Consider the following 22,062-nt stretch of genomic DNA (forward strand, 5'->3'; position numbering starts at 1 on the left):
AACTATCTACCAAACTCCTCACCACTCACACTGGCAATGCTGCTGACCCCTTTTATCCCGCCCGTGGGTGAGGCTTTTGAAAATGTTGGCTGGTCACCTGCCCATTTTGCCCGTGTGACGAGGGCGAAATCGCTCGGACAACGGAAAATTGCTGTCAGTTGGACTGTTAATGACCTTAAGCGGCCTCTTCATTACTGGCAGGCGCAGCTCCAGCACCCGCTCATGCCCACTGAGTGAAATATTACGTGCTATTTCACGCCCGATTGGGCTGGGTGCCCGTCCACCTGCGAGACGTAGGATTCTGCCCCATATCCCCATGTGTTATTCAACACCCTCAACCCAGCTGCCTCACTCACAAGACTCCTTGCATTAAAATAAATGCCATCCAGCCTTGCCATACTCCCTTGTGCCTTAACTTGACTATATATGCTCTGCCTTCCAGACTGACTTGGTTTTTCTTCTATACTTGTCTGTACATCACCCCCTACTGTCCCTCCGCTCTGTATCCCATCCCCCTGCCAAATTGGTTTAACCCCTACCAACAGCACTAGCAAATCCCCCCGCAAGGATGTTGGTCCTGTTCCGGTTCAGGTGCAACCCGTTGGACTTGTCCAGGTCCCACCTTCCCCAGAAACAGACCCAGTGATCCAGGAATCTAAAGCCCTCCCTCCTGCATCAACTCTTCAGCCATGAATTCACCTTCTTTATCCGCCTATTCCTATACTCACTAGCACGTGGCACCGGGAGGAATCCAGCAATTACAACCTTTGAGGCCCTGCTTTTCAATCTGCTACCTAGCTCCCTAAATTCTTGTTGCAGAACCTCATTCCTCTTTCTACCTACGTCATTGGTACCAATGTAAACTATGACCTCTGACTGTTCGCCCTCCCCCTTTAGAATGCCCTGCAGCTGTTCAGTGACACCCTTGACCTTGGCCCCCAGGGAGACAACACACCATCCTGGAGTCACATCTGCAGCTGCAGAAACCCCTGTCTGTACCCCTCACTATTGAGTGTCCTACCACTATTGCTCTTCCTCTCTTCCTCCTCCCCCCTTGTGCAGCTGGGCTCTGGCTGCGCTCCCCAGAGGAACCGTCACTCTCACCCTTTTCCAACCCAGAAAAACTGCTCTTGAGTGAGATGCACTCTGGGGCTTTCCTGACTACCTCCCTTCTTCTGACTGGTGGTCACCCATTCCTTCCCTGACTGCACTTCCTTAAGCTGCGGGGTGGTCACATCTAAAACCGTGCTACCCACATAACTCTCAGCCTCGCGAGTGCACCTGCTGTGCCTCCAGCCGACTCTCAAGCTGCGTCACCCAGCGCTCAAGCTGCTCAAACTGGTGGCACTTCCTGCAGCTCTGGTCTTTTTTTTTTGCAAAAATATACTTTATTCATAAAATATCTTCAACCACATTCCAAACCATTTCAAAAACACCATTACAAAGGTACAATCAGGTTCAACTTTTACAACATGTATCACCAGGTGCACCAGTACAAACAATATTACAATCATTTGCAGACATTCATTTTGAGCTGTACAGCCCGAGGGGATTTAAACAGTTCCCAGTCCCTCGGTGTACTGTGGCAGAAAGGTCTTAGGCAGCAACCCTTCCCCATTGGGCCTTTGCGGCAGCTGCCCCAAGCTTTAGTGCGTCCCTCAGCACGTAGTCCTGGACCTTGGAATATGCCAGTCTGCAACACTCGGTCGGGGACAACTCTTTGCGCTGGAAGACCAACAAGTTTCGGGCAGACCAAAGAGCGTCTTTCACCGAGTCGATGATCCTCCAGCTGCAGTTGATGTTTGTCTCGGTGTGTGTCCCTGGGAACAGCCCATAGAGCGCAGAGTCCTGTGTCACAGCACTGCTCGGGATGAACCTCAACAGAAACCACTGCATCTCTCTCCAGACCTTCTTTGCAAAGGCACATTCCACAAGGAGGTGAACAACGGTCTCTTCCCCACCACAGCCACCTCGAGGGCAACGTGCCGAGGGGGTGAGACTCCTGGCGTGTTGGAAGGATCTGATGGGGAGGGCCTTTCTCACCACAGCCAAGCTACGTCTTGGTGCTTGTTGGAAAGTTCTGGCGATGAGGCATTCTGCCAAATGACTTTGACAGTCTACTCGGGGAACCATCCCACAGGATCCACCCTCTCCTTTTCCCTCAGGGCCTCGAGGACGTTATGTGCTGACCACTGCCTGATGGACTTGTGGTCAAAGGTGTTTTTCTGCATAAATTTTTCCACCAGGGACAGGTGGTACGGCACGGTCCAACTACTTGGAGCATTCCGCGGCAGCGTGGCCAGACCCATCCTTCGCAACACCGGGGACAGGTAGAACCTCAGCACGTAGTGACACTTGGTGTTTGCGTACTGAGGGTCTACGCACAGCTTGATGCAGCCACACACAAAGGTGGCCATCAGTATGAGGGCAATGTTGGACACGTTTTTTCCCCCCTTTATCTAGAGGCTTGTACATCGCGTCCCTGCGGACACGATCCATTTTTGACCTCCAGATAAAGCGGAAGATGGCTCGAGTGATCGCCACCACGTAGGAGTCTGGAATGGGCCAGACATGCGCCATGTACAGCAACAGCGAGAATGCCTCACACCTGATGACCAGATTCTTAGCCGCAATGGAGAGGGAGCGTCACTCCCACATGCCCAGTTTCCTTTTCACATCCAGCCTGCCAGGAGCGTCCAAGACTTCCCACATTCTGCAGGGCCATGCAACAGTCAGGACTGAGCTCCTCTGCCACACCTTTAGTTAAAATACTCCTACCCTAAATTTAAGTCAAGTAGAAAATTAATTAAGTTCGTTTTTTTTTTAAAAAGCTAGCACTCTTAGCTTTCCTTAGTGTAGCTTTAAAGTGGAGAAAAACTACTTATCCACTACCTACCAATCAGCTCTCTGCTTTGCGCTGACGACACTTTCGTCAGGCTTTTCGAATTCTGGCGGGGTTCCTGTTGGGGTTGTCTGCTGCTGCTCCGACTGGCTCGATCTGGGCCTTGACCCTCAGGCTTTGATTGAGAAGCTCCGCTGGCTCCACTCCCACTGCTGCTCCGACTGGCTCAATCTGGGCCTTGACCCTCAGGCTTTGATGGAGAAGCTCCCACTGGGCTCGTTTGATGTTAGGTCGGTGCGAATGGAAGGTGGGCCTGAGCGAGTTCAGTCCTGGGCTGGGTGAGCTAGACGGGCTGGAGTACAAGCGGGGCAGTCTCAAGCAGCTGAATGACTTTATCACACATTCTCACGTCCTGAATCAGAGCGGCTTCACACCAGTATATCAATTCACATCTGTTCGGTGCAGCTCCTGCAGGGTGAAGAAGATTGATGTGCATGTGCAGATGAAGATTGTTTTTTTTTTTAAACAGCTTGGTACAAACACATTATTGAATCAGTATTGCTACAGATGGGAAGACTGAGGGACTCCCAGCCTGCCCTGACTGAGGCAAGTACATTAAAAAACTGGAATAGTGTTTTCTGTGAAATTAGGTTTTAAATACTGCATCGTTTGAAACTTGCGAAGAAAGATTTCTCCAGGGAGAGTGGGACTAATTGGATGACACTTTCCAAGAGCTAGCACAGGCATGATGAGCTGAATGGCCTCCTCCTGTACTGTAGATTCTATGCCTCAGCTCATCTGCTGAAACCCTCATCCATGCCTTCCTTACCTCTGGGTTTGACCATTCCAACGCACTCCCAGCTGGTCTCCCACACTCTACCCTCTGTAAACTTAAGGTCATCCAAATCCCTACTGCCCCCAAGCCCTAATTCACGTCACGTCCCGTTCACCCCTCACTCCCTGTGCTCGCTGACCTACACTAGCTCCCGGTCAAGCAACACCTCGATCTTAAAATCCTCATCCTTGTTTTCAAGTCCCTCCATGCCCTCGCCAATCCCAATTTCTAAAACCTCCTCCAGCCCCACAGCCCTCCGAGATCTCTTCACCCATCTCGTTCTGGCTCCTTCAGAATCCTCGGTTTTAATCCCTCCACCTTTGGTGGCTGAACCTCCAGTTGCCTGGGCCACAGACTTTGAAATATGCTACCTCAGCCAGCTCTCCGCCTTTGCCACCACACCTCCCTCCTTTAAGACGCTCCTGAAAACCTCTTTGGCCAAACTTTGGCCACCTGCAGTAACATCACCTTATGTGGCTGTGGGGGGGGTCAAAGGTTTGCTTCATAAGGCTCCTGTGAAGCACCTTTTGACATTTTATTATGTTAACGGCGCTATGTAAATGCACGTTGTTATTGCTGTTGTCACCGAAATTTTTTAAAACGGGGGGAGAAACATTCAGATTCCACGAGAGGAAACAGATGGAAGTTGACGTGAGGTGACTGTCAGAAAACTGCCAATGCCCATAGCACGTGCTTTGTAAGAAGATTTACTTCAAATGCAATTCAGGAAAAATCTTTCAGTGTAAGGAAACTAACGAAAATGGCCAAAAAAATAAATTTGACGTTGCCGCGAGGTTGTGGATAAAGCAAGTGAGTTCCAGCAAGGGGGTGAATTACATTAAGACACTTTGGTACTGACGCTTGTTCAGGTCAGACTGTGAGCAGTTCAGGAGCCAGCTTCCTGCCTTTACAGGAGTCAATCCAACTCCCTTTTATCCTGGTGGTAGAATCGTCGGCCCCTGCAGCAAAAAGTAATTTTATCTCTGGCAACAGGAACGTGTGCACCGGAGCCAATTTTAACGGGATTTCCCCTCCTGCCTGGAAAATCCTCCTCCCACGCAGCTGGGCCAGGCTGTTTCATCTGGCCGGGAAATCTCAGCAAGTCTGTACAACCCGTTTTGGATGAGCAGTGCTTGGAGTGGGACCGTTTGGACAGCCATTTTTAAAGAGACAGTGACAGGCATGAGGGGCCGAATGGCCGCCTGTGCTGCAGGATTCCACGATCCGCGACACTCCCATCCCTCACTTTGATGAGCAGGAAAATTGGGAACACCGTCGCCCGGAAGTTCCCCTCCGAGCCACTCAGCATCCTGCCTTGGAAATATATCGGCCGTTCCTTCACTGTCACTGGGTCAAAATCCTGGAACTCCCTCCCTAACAGCACTGTGGGTGTACCTACACCATACGGACTGCAGCGGTTCAAGAAGGCAGCTCACCACCACCTTCTCAAGGGGCGATTAGGGATGGGCTATAAATGCTGGGTCCAGCCAGCGAAGCCCACATCCCGTGAAATGAATTTTAAAAAGTTAACCCCTCGTACCCGCGCCCCACCCAAATAAAAGCTAAAACACCTGTGCCCCTGGAGTGATTTGTGTCTTGAGGGGGGGGTATGTTGTGAAGAGACTGTGAATTGTATAAGAGTAAACTCTTTACAGACTCCAAGGAAATAATTGGATTCATTCAGGCACAAAGATCATAAATTGGATTTATTTCTTAAACAGTTGTCAAGAATCCTGATGAAAACAACACTCAGCAGAGTGTTACCAGATTGTACTGTGACAAGAATATATTTGTATATGTATGTATATTATGTGCCAGGCAATGACTACAATATAATATTCTTCCTCACAGACAAAAGTAAACACAAAACAATTCTTTTGATGTCTTTCTAACTCCTTAATTATTTCTGATCACCACTAGGTTTCCCTTTATCTTTTACATTTTCTGTTTCCATTGTCTCAGGGACATATGACAGTCCACGTTAACAGTTCAAATTCCCAACTTCAGATCTCAGATTCACTGTCGGAGGGTCACTACTGAGGGAGAACCGCACTGTCAGAGGGTCAGTACTGAGGGAGCGCCGCACTGTCAGAGGGCCAGTGCTGAGGGAGCGCCGCACTGTCAGAGGGTCAGTGCTGAGGGAGCGCTGCACTGTCGGAGGATCAGTACTGAGGGAGCACCACATTGCCGGAGGGTCAGTGCTGAGGGAGCGCCACACTGTCGGAGGGTCAGTGCTGAGGGAGCGCCGCACTGTCGGAGGGTCAGTGCTGAGGGAGCGCCGCACTGTCGGAGGGTCAGTGCTGAGGGAGCGCCGCACTGTCGGAGGGTCAGTGCTGAGGGAGCGCCGCACTGTCGGAGGGTCAGTGCTGAGGGAGCGCTGCACTGTTGGAGGGTCAGTATTGAGGGAGTGCTGCACTGTCGGAGGGTCAGTGCTGAGGGAATGCTGCACTGTTAGACGGACAGCACTGAGGGAGCCCTGCACTGCCAGAGACGCTGTCTTTAAAGCGAGACATTAAGCTGAGGCCCTTTCTTTCCTCTCAGGCACTCAGGTGGAAATAAAAGACCCCATGTCCACTATTTGAAGCTCAGGGGAATTCTCCCCAGTGTCCTGGGTGCAATACTTAACCCTCAATAACATCATTAAAACAGAATGGTTATGGGCCCTTGCTGCATGCAAATTGACTGCTGTTCACAACAGTGACTACACTTCAAAAGCGCTTCAGCAGCTTTATTTACCTCCACCACTGAAGGTGGGTGGAGGTGATGATATCAACCCTGTAAATCTGTGAACAACGTATCTGAAAAACTAATGGATGGATTTCAACAGAACTTGGTAGGGCATGACCCAAGAACAAATTAATTAGATTAGTTCAGGTGAAGATGCAGATCCAGTTCCTTTGAACTGAAAAGAAGGATCCATTCCTTTTAGTGTCCCCTCTGGTACCTCATCCAAGCTCCCATTCTTCGTACATGAGTCCAGGCAGTGAGTGTCGTGGGTTATTCAGCCCAAAAAAGACCTCCCAGCCAGATGCAACCCTGCGCGCACATACCGGTGGGGCGTCAATGTTGTGGATTGCCTCAGCGAAGGAGGTGGAATTTATCACAGCTGTCAAAACGTGAGCAGAGTTTTCGGAGCAGGTTCTTGGACATGGATTGGGCCTGAAGCCTCCTCAGTGAGACGAGAAAAAAAGAAGAGTTAAAAAAAGATTTTTTTTTTGTCTCACCTTTGTCGTCACAGAGCATCGACCAGGCAGGGAAACGCCTCAAGGAAGAGCTGTGTAATTGTAATAACGTCGGGCTAACACAGCGTGGCGGAGATATGAGCTCCGCTGAATGCCCTCTTCACTTGTCTGTAAAGCACTTTGGGATATCTTGAGGTTATGAAAGCCTTTCTTATTTTCTCGTCTTAAGCCATTGGGACAGTTTGACAGCATTCTCTAAATATCACAAAAGGCACAAAGCAAAACAAACTGGGGGGGGTTTGGATGCAACCATCCGATAGAGCTGAAAGATTTAAGAGACGTACATTATCTTTTAATGAGCCAACTTCGCTGGGGCCAGAATCTTTGAAATGCAGCCAAAGTAGTGAGAAGTTAATTTTCCACAGATAATTGCCTTCCAATTCATTTTTATTTAATTACCAGAAGAGTTGGCCACAGCCTGTTCCCTGGGGAGGATATCTCATTCCGATCTTCAGGAACCGTTCAAAGGAACCAGTACCACAAAGAGCATGAGAAGTGGGAGCAGGAGTAGGCCAGGCCGCCCGAGCTTGCTCCGCCACTCAGTAAGATCCCAGCTGATCTACTTCGAATCCACTCTCCCGCCCTATCCCCAATGTCCATTTGAGTTCAGAGAAGGATCCCCACACACCTGATGGTCTGGTGAGTAAAGGCACCATCCCTTCCCCCACCCTCCCCCCCCACTCCAGCCCCCTCCCATCCCCCACCTCCAGCACCCCCACCACCGCCACTGCCGTAACTAATTTTGAACTTTCGTTCTGTGAGCAGTCAGCTGACTTCAGTCAGAGCAACAGGCGAAGTCCCAGAGTCCCTGCTCCTGACCACTGACACCCGCTGGAACGTGCTCACGCGAGCGCAGGGTTGCATTTGGCTGGGAGGTGCTTTTTTTTGGGCTGAATAACCCACGACACTCACGGGCCTAGGCTCATGTGCGAAGAACGGAAGTTTGGATGAGGTACCAGAGGGGACACTAAAAAAGAAAGACTTGCATTTCTGTGGCGCTTTTCACAGCCACCCAGACATCTCAAAGCACTTTACAGCCAACGAAGTACTTCTGAAGGGTGGTCACTGTTGTGACGTAGGGGAACGCGGCAGCCAAATCGTGCACAGCAAGATCCCACAAACAGCAATGTGATAATGACCCAGATCATCCGTTTCTTTGATGTTGATTGAGGGATAAAATATCGGTCCCCAGGCAGAACCCGCCCCCCCCCCCCACACCCACCCACCCCCGCTCTTTTCAAAATAGCGTCACAGGATCTTCAATGTCCACCCGAGAGGCAAACAGGGTCTCGGTTTAACATCTCATCCCAGCGACGTCGCCTCCAACAGCGCAGCACTCCCTCAGTTCCGTGCCAGAGTGAGAACCTTGACCTTGATTGTGGTACTCGGGTCCTGGAGCGGGACTTGATCCCAGAACCCCGTGACCCAATGGCAGGAGTGCTGTTAACTGAGCCACGACACTAACGCTCGTGAAACAAGACCCCAGGAGAAGGGAAAATCTGAAACCATGTTAAAAAAAAAATGAACAATAGCTTCTTTGATCTAAAAAACCCAGCTGGGTTCAATTACCCTCCTTAAAATTTATACTTTAATTCACCGCTGCACACCCCCGCCCCCTTTACCATATCAACTTTGAGATATGTTGGACCAAACAATTAAGGAATGCGAGATGTAAAGAAAGATTAAGAAGGTTTGCAGGTTTCATTGGTTTTCCTTGGAAACAATGTTGATGTTGAAGTGACCTCATTTAAGTGTTCAAGATTCTGAAAGGAAGTGACAAAATTGATTCAGGCAAATTGTTCACTCTGCCTGGGGTTGGAGTTCAAACAGATGTTAAAAATTGGCTTTTAGAAGGGAGGTTGAAATTTTTTCACCCAAAAAGGTCTTTTTCAGTTCAACGTAAATTGGCTGGGGGTTCAGTTGAATGTCTAAAGGGAAGAGTAACGGAAAAATGTGATTATGAGATTTGCTTTGCAGCGCATGTAGCAAACTGCTTAAACTGTTCTATATGGATTTATCATCGTGTTAAATATAGCATATAGGGGAATCGTTCAGGACAGGTACGGCACAGGGTTACATACAGAGTAAAGCTTCCTCTACACTGTCCCCATCAAACACTCCCAGGGCAGGTACAGCACGGGGTTAGATACAGAGCAAAGCTCCCTCTACACTGTCCCCATCAAACACTCCCAGGACAGGTACAGCACGGGGTTAGATACAGAGTAAATCTCCCTCTACACTGTCCCCATCAAACACTCCCAGGACAGGTACAGCACGGGGTTAGATACAGAGTAAAGCTCCCTCTATACTGTCCCCATCAAACACTCCCAGGACTGGTACAGCACGGGGTTAGATACAGAGTAAAGCTTCCTCTACACTGTCCCCATTAAACACTCCCAGGACAGGTACAGCACGGGGTTAGATACAGAGTAAATCTCCCTCTACACTGTCCCCATCAAACACTCCCAGGACAGGTACAGCACGGGGTTAAATACAGAGTAAAGCTCCCTCTATACTGTCCCCATCAAACACTCCCAGGACAGGAACAGCACGGGGTTAGATACAGAGTAAAACTCCCTCTACACTGTCCCCATCAAACGCTCCCAGGACAGGTACAGCACGGGGTTACATAGTGAAGCTCCCTCTACACTGTCCCCATCAAAAACTCCCAGGACAGGTACAGCACGGGGTTAGATACAGTAGATACAGAGTAAAGCTCATTCTACACTGTCCCCATCAAACACTCCTAGGACAGGTACAGCATGGGGTTTGATACAGAGTAAAGCTCCCTCTACACTGTCCTCATCTAACAGTCCCAGGGAGGGTACAGCACGGGGTTAGATAGAGTAAAGCTCCCTCTACACTGTCCCCATCAAAAACTCCCAGGACAGGTACAGCATGGGGTTAGATACAGAGTAAAGATCCCTCTATACTGTCCTCATCAAACGCTCCCAGGACAGGTACAGCACAGGGTTAGATACAGAATAAAGCCCCCTCTACACTGTCCTCATGAAACACTCCTAGGGCAGGTACAGCATGGGTTTAGATACAAACTAAAGCTCCCTCTACACTGTCCCCATCAAACATTCCCAGGGCAGGTACAGCATGGGGTTAGAAACAAACTAAAGCTCCCTCTACATTGTCCAATTAAACACCATCAAAACGTGTCATTGAGTGGATTCACACAGTACTTTCGCCATCATTGCCCAGCCTTGTGGTTGCAGTGTGATTCTATGGGTGCCACAGTTACTCTATATGGTCTGTTATTGTGTCAGCTATGACTGAGTTGGTAGGAGTTTCACCTCTGAATTGCAAAGTTGCTGGTTCAAGTCTCACTCCAGATCTTGAATACAAAAATCAAGGCTGACACTCTGGTGCTGTACTGAAGGAGGTCTGACTGTCAAAGGTGCCGTCTCTCAGATTAGACATTAAACCGAGACCCCGTCTGCCTGCTCCAGTGATGTAAAAGATCCCATGTCACTATTCTGAAGATGAACTGGGGAGTTCTCCACAGTGTCCTGACCGGTATGTATCCTGAACCAGCAGGTCAAAAACGTTATCTGGGTCATTATCTCATTCTTATTTGGTGGGAGCTTGCTGTGTACAAATTGGCTGCTGTGTTGCCTACATTACGACAGTGACTACACTTTAAAATGACTAAAATGCCATATCTGGTGGTCGTGAAAAGCGCTATTTAAATACAAGTATTTTTTTTCTTTATGCTTGCAGAGCTTCATCCCCACCACTAGAGGACAGCAAAGACTGTAAATTTGCTGCATAGCTCTTTTGCCCCATCCAGTAGCGAGAGCTCATACTGCAACAAAACTCCCCCCACAACTACACATTGCTGTTGGATATTTGCTCCCCATATATTATCCTCAGATCATTGCTGACTATCGAATAAAACAACCACAGCTAGTTAATTGTATTCATAGCGATGGTATTGACCTGTTTAAACTATTGGAGTTGAATCCTGAGTTAGAATCATAGAATGGTTCCAGTACAGGAGGAGGCCATTTGGACCATCAAACTCCTGACAAGAGTCATTTAGTTAGTCTCACTCACCCACCCTTTCCCCGGAGCCCTTATACCTTTTTCTTCACTTTTTTTAAAAACAAGGATGTAACATTTGCAATTCTCCAGACCTCCAGCAACCCTTGTGTCCAAGGAGGGTTGGAAGATTATGTCCAGTACCTCTGCAGTCCCCACCCTCAGCATCCTCAGATGTATCCCATCCCCTCCTGGCGACTTATCAACTTCATGTACAGCCAGCCTTTGTCATCCCTTGTCTTTTTCAATTTTTCTTCCAATCGTTATCTCAGCGAATGCAGTCTCAGGACAAGGGGTGATGCATTTAGGACTGAGACGAGGAGAAATGTCTTCACTTAAAGGGTTCTGAGTCTTGTGGAATTCTCTACTCCAGAAGGCTGTGGATGCTCAGTCAGTGTGTTCCTATATTCCAGACAGATAATTTTTTGGACACTATAAGGGAATTAAGCAACATGGGGATAGTGGTGGTAGGTGATCAGTTGTGACTTTACTGAATTGTGGAAGGCTCCAAGGGCTGATCCCGCTCCCATTTCTTATCTTCCAGGTTCTGAATTCCCTGCAAATGCTTTTCCCCTCCCGAGGAGGGGGGTGCCCAGCCTCCAGTTCATTCAAACTCCACTAAAACTGACTGCAGGGCAGCAACCAGAGGGAAGCAATGGGCAGCATTGTTTTGCAGGCTGCAGCCCCAGGCCACAATCTCAATCCAATGAGCTCAGGATCCCTGAGGCTAACGTTAACTCTGTCTTTCTCTCCACAGATGCTGTCAGACCTGCTCAGTTTTTCCAGCATTTTTTGTTTCAGATTTCCAGCATCCGTAGCATTTTGCTTTTATCCCTGAATCTCTGCTGCAGGGATGAAGGAACTACATTGACCAGGAGGCTTTGCGAGAGGCAAGCATGCGCAGTTGCAACACGATTTATTTTTTTTGAACAGCAGAGGAGCAGCTGGTTTCACTCGCTTAGGGATTTTCTGTTCGGACAAAAATGATTTTGTGGGTTTGAAAGGAAAGAAAAACGGAGCGCAATATTTTTGAGGAAAAAAAGGAAAGGTCGGTTTGAAGGAACCCGTTGTCGGTGCGCACGCGCGGAATCCCGATGAGTTGCACGCATTCGCGATCTCCTCTGGGTTGTGCACAGGAGCAGTCTCCCCCCGGCTTGTGCGCAAGCGCGGTCCTCCCCAACTATCCCATGGCTTGTGCGCAAGCGCGGTCCTCCCCACCTATCCCATGGCTTGTGCGCAAGCGTGGTGTCCCCCCCCTTCCCCCCCCAACCCCCCGCGGGTTGTGCGCAAGCGCGGTCTCTCCCTTTCCCCCCCGGCTTGCGCGCAGGCGCGGTACCCCCCCTCCTTTCCTCCGGATTGTGCGCAGGCGCGAGCGCTGGGTCCGGCACCTCCCTCCTGGGATCGAGTGAGGCTGCGGCTGAGAACGGGGTGAGTGGACACTGGGCTCTGGATACTTCCCTCCTTCCCCCGCCCCCGCCTCACACAAAGCAGCGGGAACTCGAGGAGCGTCGGGGGGAGGGACTGCTGGCTGCTCTCAGTTAAGGGCGGGTTTGTTTCTGGCGGCCGGAGATTCCGCTTTAAACGGGGCGGGCGGGCGGGACGGGGTTGGGGGGGGCTTGGGGTCAGGGGTCAGGGTTGAGAGGTCATGGTTATGGGTCAGGATCAAAGCACAGAAGGAGACCATTCAGCCTGTCGTATCCATGCCAGCTCTCTGTCAGAGACCGACCCACCTGGTATCACCCCCTCACCCCCGCTGCTCTGCCAATTGTTTCTTCAGTAAATGATCCAATTCCCTTTTGAAAGTCACAATTGAATCTTCCTTCAGCTCCCTCCCAGGCAGCGCATCCCAGATCCTGACCGTCCACTGCTTCGAACAGCTTGCCCTCATGTCACCTTTGCTTCTTTCACCAATCAGCTTAAACCAGTGTCCTCTGGTTCTCAATCTTTCCACCGGTTTTTCTCTCTCGCTCTACTTCGCCCCGACCCCTCGTGATGTTGAACGCCTCCGTCAAATCTCCCAGGAGAACAATTCCGGCGCCTCCAGCCCATTTATGTTACTGAAGTTTCTTCAGCCCTGGAACCATTCTTGTAAATCTGCTCTGCACTCTAATGCCTTCACACCATTCCTAATGTGCGGCGCCCAGAATTGAACACACTCTGCTTGAAGCTAAACCAGAGTGCTTTTAAGGTTTAACCCCAACTTCCTTGTTTTTGTACTCGATGTCTCTATTAATAAAGGCCAGGAATTCGTTTGCCTTTTTAAATACTTTCTCAACCTTCCCTACCAACGATTTAGGCACATATACCCCCAGGTCCTTCTGCTCCTGTAACCCACTTTAGAATTGTATCCTTTATTTTCTAATTGCCTTTCCTTGTTCTTCCTACCAAATATATCACTTCATGCTACTCTCCATCAAATTTCATCTGCCATATGTCTGCCCATTCCATTATGCCCATGTCCTCATGAAGTCTATCCTTTTCCTCACAGCTCACAATATTTTGGTGTCTCTCCTTTCACTTTCTCCATTTCTCCTTGTGTTTCTGCCCCTGTGTCTCTCTCTGTCCCTCTTTTTTCTTTTTGTTTACAAGTGTCTGTCTCTCTGGCTTTATCTGTGTGTCTCTGCCTTGCCTGTCTGTACATCTCTGCCTGTCTTCCCTCTCTCGCTCTCTTTCTCTGCACCTTGCCTATCTGTGTTGTCTGTCTCCTCTCTCTGCACCTTGCCTATCTGTGTTGTCTGTCTCCTCTCTCTGCACCTTGCCTGTCTGTGCTGCCTGTCTTCTCTCTCTCTCTCTGCACTTTGCCTATCTGTGTTGTCTGCTCTCTCTCTCTCTCTTTGCAACTTGCCTATCAGTGTTGTCTGTCTCTGTCTGTCTTCCTTGCTATGCCCGGGAGTGTGACATTGGCACAGTTCCCTGACTGCAGCCTCTTTGTTTATTTTTCACAGTCCCCTCTCCTCTCCTTAAAGTACTGACTCTTCACTGACGTATGATTTTATGGACATCTGCTAGGTAGTCAGTATAGGCAGACTGTTCATCGTATATAGGTCATTGCAGCTTGAGTCCAAACCTGACGACCAGAAGCTCAGGGGAAATCAGAACCAACCGGTTTATAGAATTATTATTCTTTTCTCCTTCCTGACTCAGGGGTGGGGTACCTTTCTGCTGCCTTAGATCAGCACAAGGCAGAGATCCAAACTGGCATGTTCCTGGTCTGGATGACTTAGTGCCTGATGGCAAGTGCCTGAGACAGAACAAACTGTATCACATTTGACATTGAGGTGAACTCCCAACAACATATTTGTGGCATCGCTTAAGACTGCCTGTTTCCATCTCCATGACATTAGCCACCACCCCTGCCTCAGCTTATCTGCTACAGAAATCCTCGTTCGTTCCTTTGTTGCCTCCGGACTTCACTGTTCCCTTGTACCGCTGACTGCGTTCCCACATTTTACGCTGCCTAAACTCAAGCTCGTGCAAAACTGCTCCTTGTATCCTCCCTCTCACCAAGTCCTGTTTGCCTGTCGCCCCCTGTGCTTGTTGACATACACTGGCTCCCAGTTAAAGAACGCTTCAATTTTCAAAATTTCTTCCCTATTTTCAAATCCCTCTGTTACCTCCCAACCTCTGTAATCTTCTCCAGCCCCACAACCCTCTCTGATTTTTGGGATTGTTTGTGGGACGCGGGTGTCGCTGGCTGGGCCAGCATTTATTGCCCATCCCTAATTGCCCCTGGAGGAGGTGGTGGTGGTGGTGGTGAGGTGCCTTCTTGAACCGCAGCAGCCCATGTGCTGTAGGTACACCCACAGTGCTGGGGGGGCGGGGGGGAGTTCCCAGATTTTGATACCTGCTAACATGAGTTACTGTGTTAAGCCCGTTAAGCCTGTCCAGTGCTACTTCAGGGGAAGTATTGCTTAAAGGATTGAGTAATTCCTGAGCTGAATTGATTTTTCTTTGCACTCACTCTAATCTCTAATGAGAGTTGCAAATCTCTGCTTGGAATAGCTGTTTCCTCTCGTGTCATACATTTGGCAACCAATTCTAAACAAGCTATCTGAAAGTATAAACGCCCAATTCAAGCCCACAACCAAACGGATGTTTTTCTTTCCTCTCCAGCTTTTGGAGAAAGTAACCGGACAGAAAAAGTGCCTGGGTGATTTATCTCTGTTTTGCAGTTGCTGACATTTTCTGCAGCTCTTTCACCTCTCCATTTCATTCAGATGACTTAGGAGCAGGAGTTACGCTGACCCTATTCTTTCTCTTCAGTCCCTCCTAAGCTGCTTGGCACAATGTTCCCTATGCCCTCCCGCTACGTTTTCAAATGACGACGACTAGTTCAATTTATTTGCCAGGGCTTCAGAACAGTAAAACTCCTCGTCTTCCTCGACCTGCGCTGTCTTCCTGCGATCCGCAGGCTTTTAGAACACCGGCTCGATCAACCTTTTAACCTCTCTCCGCCTCACACCGTGGGTCTTGATTTAAAGTTCGCCGCCGTGCGAGGGATTTGGGTGCCTTTTTCGAATGTGCGTGTTTGGCTGAAGCCTGAAAGCTGACCCGAGTGCCTCTTCCAAGTTGTTGATTTGTTTAAGGATCCTGGAAAGCAGTCAGCTCCCCCACCACCCCCCCCCACTTTGAGGTATTGGTGTTCCTCTGTCTCTCTCTGTGTTGGGTTCTCACGTCGTCACAGCTGTTGGATTAAATCGTTTAGCTCTCAGAGAGAGAAGAAAAGGTCTTAATCAGGAAAAGCATCCACGAAGCTATTGGGCTGCGTCTTTTAAAACTAACGAGTTCACCGATGCCCGTTTTTAGGGAAGGAAATCTGCGGCGGCCCTTGGGGACGTTGTGTGTGCTGGTGTACGTTCAGTGATCTAAAGTGGGGAGGCGGTGGTGCGGGGGCTGTTAGCCCTTGGTACGTTACTTGGTGCTGTCGGTGTGCAAAGTGCAGCCACTTGGAACGGCGATTCCCACGGGCTTCAGGTTTTGAAGAAATTAAAGACGAATGCGCAGTGGGTGAATTTGTTTTAAAAGTTTATCCCTGAGGAGATTTGGGCTCGATCTTATTTTCAATCATTTTGACCAGGTTTTTTTTTTTACCCTCTGACGTTGGTTTTCATCGAGCGCCTTTTGTGTTTTTGATTGCTTTTTGTCTGCAGTGGTGTGGTGTGGAGATTGTAGTACTTCCATTCTGGCAGTAAAGGGTAACAGTTCTTGTTGCAGAGAGGAATACTTTTTGTCGAGGGAGCAGTGGTGCAGTTCATGGCTTAAATGTTCATTATTTTCCTCCCGCTTAAATTTCTTGCAATTTGCAAGGCCTCGCCGGGCACCTGACAGTAGATTTCTTTCTTCCCAGTAATTCAATCTAGATTAAATTCCTTCAGTCGCACCGAGAGTGCATCATAGATGGGGTTTGGCTTTATGATTCCATGTTAAGACGGCCATTCTTTGTGTGAGCTTGGGCAGGGAGGCTTGGCAAGGAGGGCAACCTGACCAAAACATCCGCAAGCATTCACTTCCTTACGGAATAGTGGTCAGGTGCACCGGGCCTGGCTGGATTTCGCACCCGCCTCACCCCCGGCGCCAAACACACCCTCTCCTCTGCCCAGGGGACAGAAAGGAATGGCGCTTTTTTTTAAGAATGCAGTTTAGGGTGGAATTCATAGGGAGCAGGACGAGGCCATTCAGTCCCTCGAGCAGCTTAAGTGTTTGGTTCCCCCTCCTGTGTGTGGGGGGAGGCTCCTCACCCTCGTCCCAGTTCCGACTTTGTTTTTCAAAACAACAGCCTTTTGAATGGGGGAATAATGGTGGGTAGAAATACATTACAGAAAGATCTTGTCAGTTCAGATAACATTGTCAGTCTCAAAACATATCAGGAGCTGGCTGTTATCTGGAGCTGTATGTAATGAGATCATGTCTTTGTGATAACTCCTGCCCACTTTGTTTTCTGTCTGACTTTTTTCAGGTTAGCAGTTAGGGAATGGAATATTTTTTATTTCAGGCATGCAGTGTCCCCATCAAACACTCCCAGGGCAGGTACAGCACGGGGTTAGATACAGAGTAAAGCTCCCTCTACACTGTCCCCATCAAACACTCCCAGGACAGGTACAGCACGGGGTTAGATACAGAGTAAAGCTCCCTCTACACCGTCCCCATCATACACTCCCAGGACAGGTACAGCACGGGGTTAGATACAGAGTAAATCTCCCTCTACACTGTCCCCATCAAACACTCCCAGGACAGGTACAGCACGGAGTTAGATACAGAGTAAAGCTCCCTCTACACCGTCCCCATCATACACTCCCAGGACAGGTACAGCACGGGGTTAGATACAGAGTAAATCTCCCTCTACACTGTCCCCATCAAACACTCCCAGGACAGGTACAGCACGGGGTTAGATACAGAGTAAAGCTCCCTCTACACCGTCCCCATCATACACTCCCAGGACAGGTACAGCACGGGGTTAGATACAGAGTAAATCTCCCTCTACACTGTCCCCATCAAACACTCCCAGGGCAGGTACAGCACGAGGTTAGATACAGAGTAAATCTCCCTCTACACTGTCCCCATCAAACACTCCCAGGGCAGGTACAGCACGGGGTTAGATACAGAGTAAATCTCCCTCTACACTGTCCCCATCAAACACTCCCAGGACAGGAACAGCAAGGGGTTAGATACAGAGTAAAATCTCCCTCTACACTGTCCCCATCAAACACTCCCAGAGCAGGTACAGCACAGGGTTAGATACAGAGTAAAAGCTCCCTCTACACTGTCCCCATCAAACACTCCCAGGGCAGGTACAGCACGGGGTCAGATACAGAGTAAAGCTCCCTCTACACTGTCCCCATCAAACACTCCCAGGGCAGGTACAGCACGGGGTTAGATACAGAGTAAAGCTCCCTCTACACCGTCCCCATTAAACACTCCCAGGGCAGGTACAGCACGGGGTTAGATACAGAGTAAAGCTCCCTCTACACTGTCCCCATCAAACACTCCCAGGGCAGGTACAGTACGGGGTTAGATACAGAGTAAAGCTCCCTCTACACCGTCCCCATCAAACACTCCCAGGGCAGGTACAGCATGGGGTTAGTAAAGGCTGATGCCATGAGTTGTGTTTTTTCAATTCATTCACGGGATGTGGGTGTTGCTAGCTAGGCCAGCATTTATTGCCCATCCCTAATTGCCCTTGAGAAGATGCTATTGGTGTTGGTAGCAGCCCATCTTGAGTTAATTGTCTTGTGCAACATAACGATGTACCTGTTGTCAGCTGTGGCTCAGTTCATAGCACCCTCGCCTTTGAATCAGAGGGTTGTGGGTTCATGTCCCACTCCTGGAAAACCAAGAACTGTGATTGTACTCAAAAGAAGTTGCAATCTGTGACTGTTGGTAACTCAAAAAGAGTTTACCACTCCCGGAAACCAAGAACTGTGATTGTACTCGAAAGAGTTGCAATCTGTGACTGTTGATAACTCGAAAGAATTTTTTAACTGTGCATTTTCCCTACAGTATATTGCTTCCAATCTGTGATGACATTTGTTGTACTTGGAGATCTATGACGAGGTGTAAACCTCTGTCCTTTTCTTGAGCAGGTAGAAGAGGAGCGTTCTGTCTGTCAGCTGACTGCCAAAGTCTGACTATGTGCTGGATTAAACTGACCTGTGCCTGGACAGATGAGAAGTGGCTTTGAGGCACCCCAGGAAACATTTCACCCAAGCGTGCACTCGAGGAAGAGGAAGATTCCAGCGCTGGGTTGATGACTGTTCCTCAGCAGTGGGGATGGGAGCAGGTTACACACAGTTAACATTGGTGCAGTCCACCAAAGGAACAGCATCGTTATCCTTTTACTGGGGGTGGGGGGGGTGTTGGGAGGGGTAGAAACTGGAGGCTGATTTAAACCGTGAAGGAAAATAACTTACTCAGTATTTATTAACAAGTTTTAAATTCCGCGTTGCTTTTTTAAATCGAGTGGCTCATACCCAGCAGAGTTTGTTGTCAGCTGAATCGAAGAAGAGAATCTCAAACTGGGAGACGAACCTTTGGCTGCTCCTTAACCTTCAAACCGGACCCTTTTACTGTGGTCCACAAACGCGAGACTTTTGCCGCTGCCGGGATCACAAGCTTTGGTTTCACCTTTTCTCGATCAGAGCTGCCCAGAGGCACTGAAACAAGGCTTTTTTTTAAAATAAGAAATACCGCTCGATTTATGAGGACTCCTGAGTGTTTTAGGCCCACGTAAGCCGCTTTGGACAACTCCTTTGTGGGCAGTGTAAGTGATTGGAATCTCATTAGACTGATGTCAGCGTGAGTACTCACTCGAGATTTATATAATTTTGCTTTTTCAGAGTTTAAACAAGTCCGTTTATCCGCTTTTGAGGGTCTGGTGCTTATTTTAGAATTTTGAAATTTCGCTTTCCCTCCTTTGGCTGGAAATCAGTCCAGCGCAGCCACTTGTGAAGGTGCTGGGGGTGGGGGGGGGGGGTGCAAAACCCTGAGCCGTGTGCTCATTGTTGACAACTGGTAGCATTTGTTGATTAGCTCTCAACAGTCTCGATCCGTTTCTGAGTCAGCATTGGATGCGACACAAAAGCTGTCCCCTTTCCGCCTCAGTCAGCAGTCTCACTCCTGAGGCTGCAGGACAGCTGCCACGGGCTGTTGGAAAACATGGCACTGCTGTCTGCTTTCCAAGTAGATTTTTTACTCAGCATTGGGCTGGTGCCCAGCCTGGGTCCTAAACCAGGTGGCCAAAGTGGGGGGAAATGTTGTGTGTCCAGCACAGGGCTGCTATTTAAGGGGAGGAGGAATTGTCAACCAGGTAGAGACCGTGCGGTGGGGTGACAGGTGGGCAGGGTTGGGTAGAGGGAGTGAACACGCACAATTCTGGCCAAACAGCCAGAGATCTTTTTGCAGGTTAAACCTGGCACTCTGACGTGTACTGGGCTTTATAGCTGACAATACCTTCTCAAGGCGCAAGCCTTGTGCTGAAGATGCACGTTGGCCAAATTTAGCTTTTGTTTTCAGGGAGGTAAAATTGCTCAGTGATAACTGGGTGTCCTCAGCAATGTCACTTTGAAGTTATAAGTTACCCATGAAAGTGTTAAAAGGCTGGGGCGGGGGGAGGTGAGGGGGGCTTGGCTCTATTGTGTGGATTGCCACTCGTTTGCCCTCTGGGAGGCGCCAGGTCACACTGAGACGCCTTTCCACTGGCGTTGGTTAGTGGTCAGTACCTCGGCCAAGTCAATATTCTTCCAGTTTGACTCCTAATGAGGAGTGGAGAGCATTGCAGCTGAACCTAATGCTGCCCTCGCTAAATATCCCCAAACAGGGAATTACTGCACAGCGATTGAGGGCAAGAACCCTTACTGTTTTTTTTTTTCTGTCCCCTCGCCCTTTCGGTTTTGTCTGGATCTGTTGTTGAACCGGAACTCAGACTTCTGAATTTCCACCTCCCCCTCCCACTCCCACTCCAGCAATTGCCAATTTTGAAATTCTCCTGGCAATCTTGGTTAGTAGTAGGATGCTGTACTCTACATGCGTATGTGTTTTAACAGTCCTCTCCATTGGAGGTGGCTGGCTGTTATCTACTAGCTGACTGATTAGTAAATACAATTAAAGGTTAAACTTGATTAAATTTCTCTCTTTTTAGTGGACTGTTCTAAGATCAGTTCAGTGCCTGGTGTCGTCTTGGGCACCAGACCTGAAGATGGAAGGTGTTCAAGTTATGGATGTTCGGTTGAGCACTGTGAGCCCAGAGCCCCTGCAGCCTGCTGTTCCGCCCTCTGTGACTCTGGGACTGACGATCGTCTACACTGCACTTTACGGACTCCTCTTCCTCCTCATCTACATCCAGCTTTGGCTGGTGCTGCATTACAGGCACAAGAAACTCAGCTACCAGACAGTCTTTCTCTTCTTGTGTCTCCTGTGGGCTGGCCTGAGGACTACACTCTTCTCGTTTTACTTCCGAGACACAATCAAAGCCAACACCCTCGACCCCTTTTCTTTCTGGTTGCTCTACTGCTTCCCGGTCTGTCTGCAGTTCTTCACCCTCAGTCTCATGAACATGTACTTTGCTCAGGTGAGTGCGATAAGCCCTCTCACAGCTTGCTGCTGGGAGCACTGATTTTTCATTCCTCTGACCCGCGCAGATAACTGATTTGTAGTGATTATAAGTGGCCTCCCTCAGGCTGTGCATGCCAATATTGACCAAAAAGACTGATGTCGCGTGTGTGCTTTCCTTTTTTTTTGAGCTGGGATCTTTTATTTTAGAGAGTCCTCAAATCATCATCTCTTTTTACCTTGGCTGAACTGGGAGCCCTGTTGCCTCCACCGAAGGTTGTGGATTTAAGTCTTGCTCCTGATCATTTCACCTCAGTGTTGAGGCAGTGCCGCCTTATTGGAGGTGCCATCTTATGGATGAATGTGAATTCAAGGCTTTGTTCAAACGGCTTTTAAAGATCCCATAACACATTCACCCTTTGTACTGGGCCACCATTTAAAAAAAAATCATGTCATCAATCCATTTGTTATTTTGTGGAATCCTGCAAACACCAAATTCGCTCTCAGTCGTGACAGAGCTCCAGAAATCATTGGTGTGAAGCACCTTGGATATTTCTCAGATATGTGATATATGTACACGCGCATGTTTCCTTTTTAAAAACGTTTGCACGTTAAAAGAACCAGGAATACAAGGGGCATTTAGCCCCTGTTGGAATGATCAAGTTGCTCGAGAAGCCCTGGTGTGGTTTACCCCTCCACCCCACCCAATCCTCAGCTGTACCCCTAGTTTATCATCTGCTTTCCCCTTTCCTTTATCCGCACAAAGAAAGACTTGCCTTTCTGCAGCAATTTTCATGACACCTGGAAACCACGAAGTGCTTCACAGCCAATGAAGCCCTTTCAGCGTAGCCACTGTTGTAATGTAGGAAACATGGCAGCCAGAATGCGCACAGCCAGCTCCCACAAACACAGTTGTGTGGTTGGATAATTTGGCTTATTGATGTTGGTTGAGGGCTAAATATTGACCAGAGCTCTCCCTGCAAACTCCACCACCCCCTCCGCCCTCTCCCACCCCCACCCCCCATAGGGACATTGAAGACATCAACAAT

The 22,062-nt window shown here is 49.0% G+C and overlaps 1 protein-coding gene across 4 annotated transcripts in view; it reads left to right on the forward strand.

Moving 5' to 3' along the window:
- The first annotated feature begins 12,314 nt into the window (after positions 1-12,314).
- Positions 12,315-22,062, forward strand: part of LOC144670437 (integral membrane protein GPR137-like) — a 30,258-nt gene continuing 20,510 nt past the window's right edge. The window contains exons 1-3 of one of the 4 annotated variants that reach the window (XM_078532927.1): positions 12,315-12,397; positions 18,547-19,261; positions 20,604-21,032. In XM_078532927.1, the coding sequence (XP_078389053.1) occupies positions 20,661-21,032 (372 nt within the window). In that variant the 5' untranslated portion in view covers positions 12,315-12,397; positions 18,547-19,261; positions 20,604-20,660. Of the gene's footprint in view, positions 12,398-18,546; positions 19,262-19,678; positions 19,698-20,603; positions 21,033-22,062 lie in introns of those variants that run through there. The other 3 variants (XM_078532925.1, XM_078532926.1, XM_078532928.1) reach the window with 3 other exon arrangements.

The sequence above is a fragment of the Cetorhinus maximus genome, chromosome 31 (genome assembly GCF_964194155.1).
Source record: "Cetorhinus maximus chromosome 31, sCetMax3.hap1.1, whole genome shotgun sequence".
Classification (NCBI taxonomy): domain Eukaryota; kingdom Metazoa; phylum Chordata; class Chondrichthyes; order Lamniformes; family Cetorhinidae; genus Cetorhinus; species Cetorhinus maximus.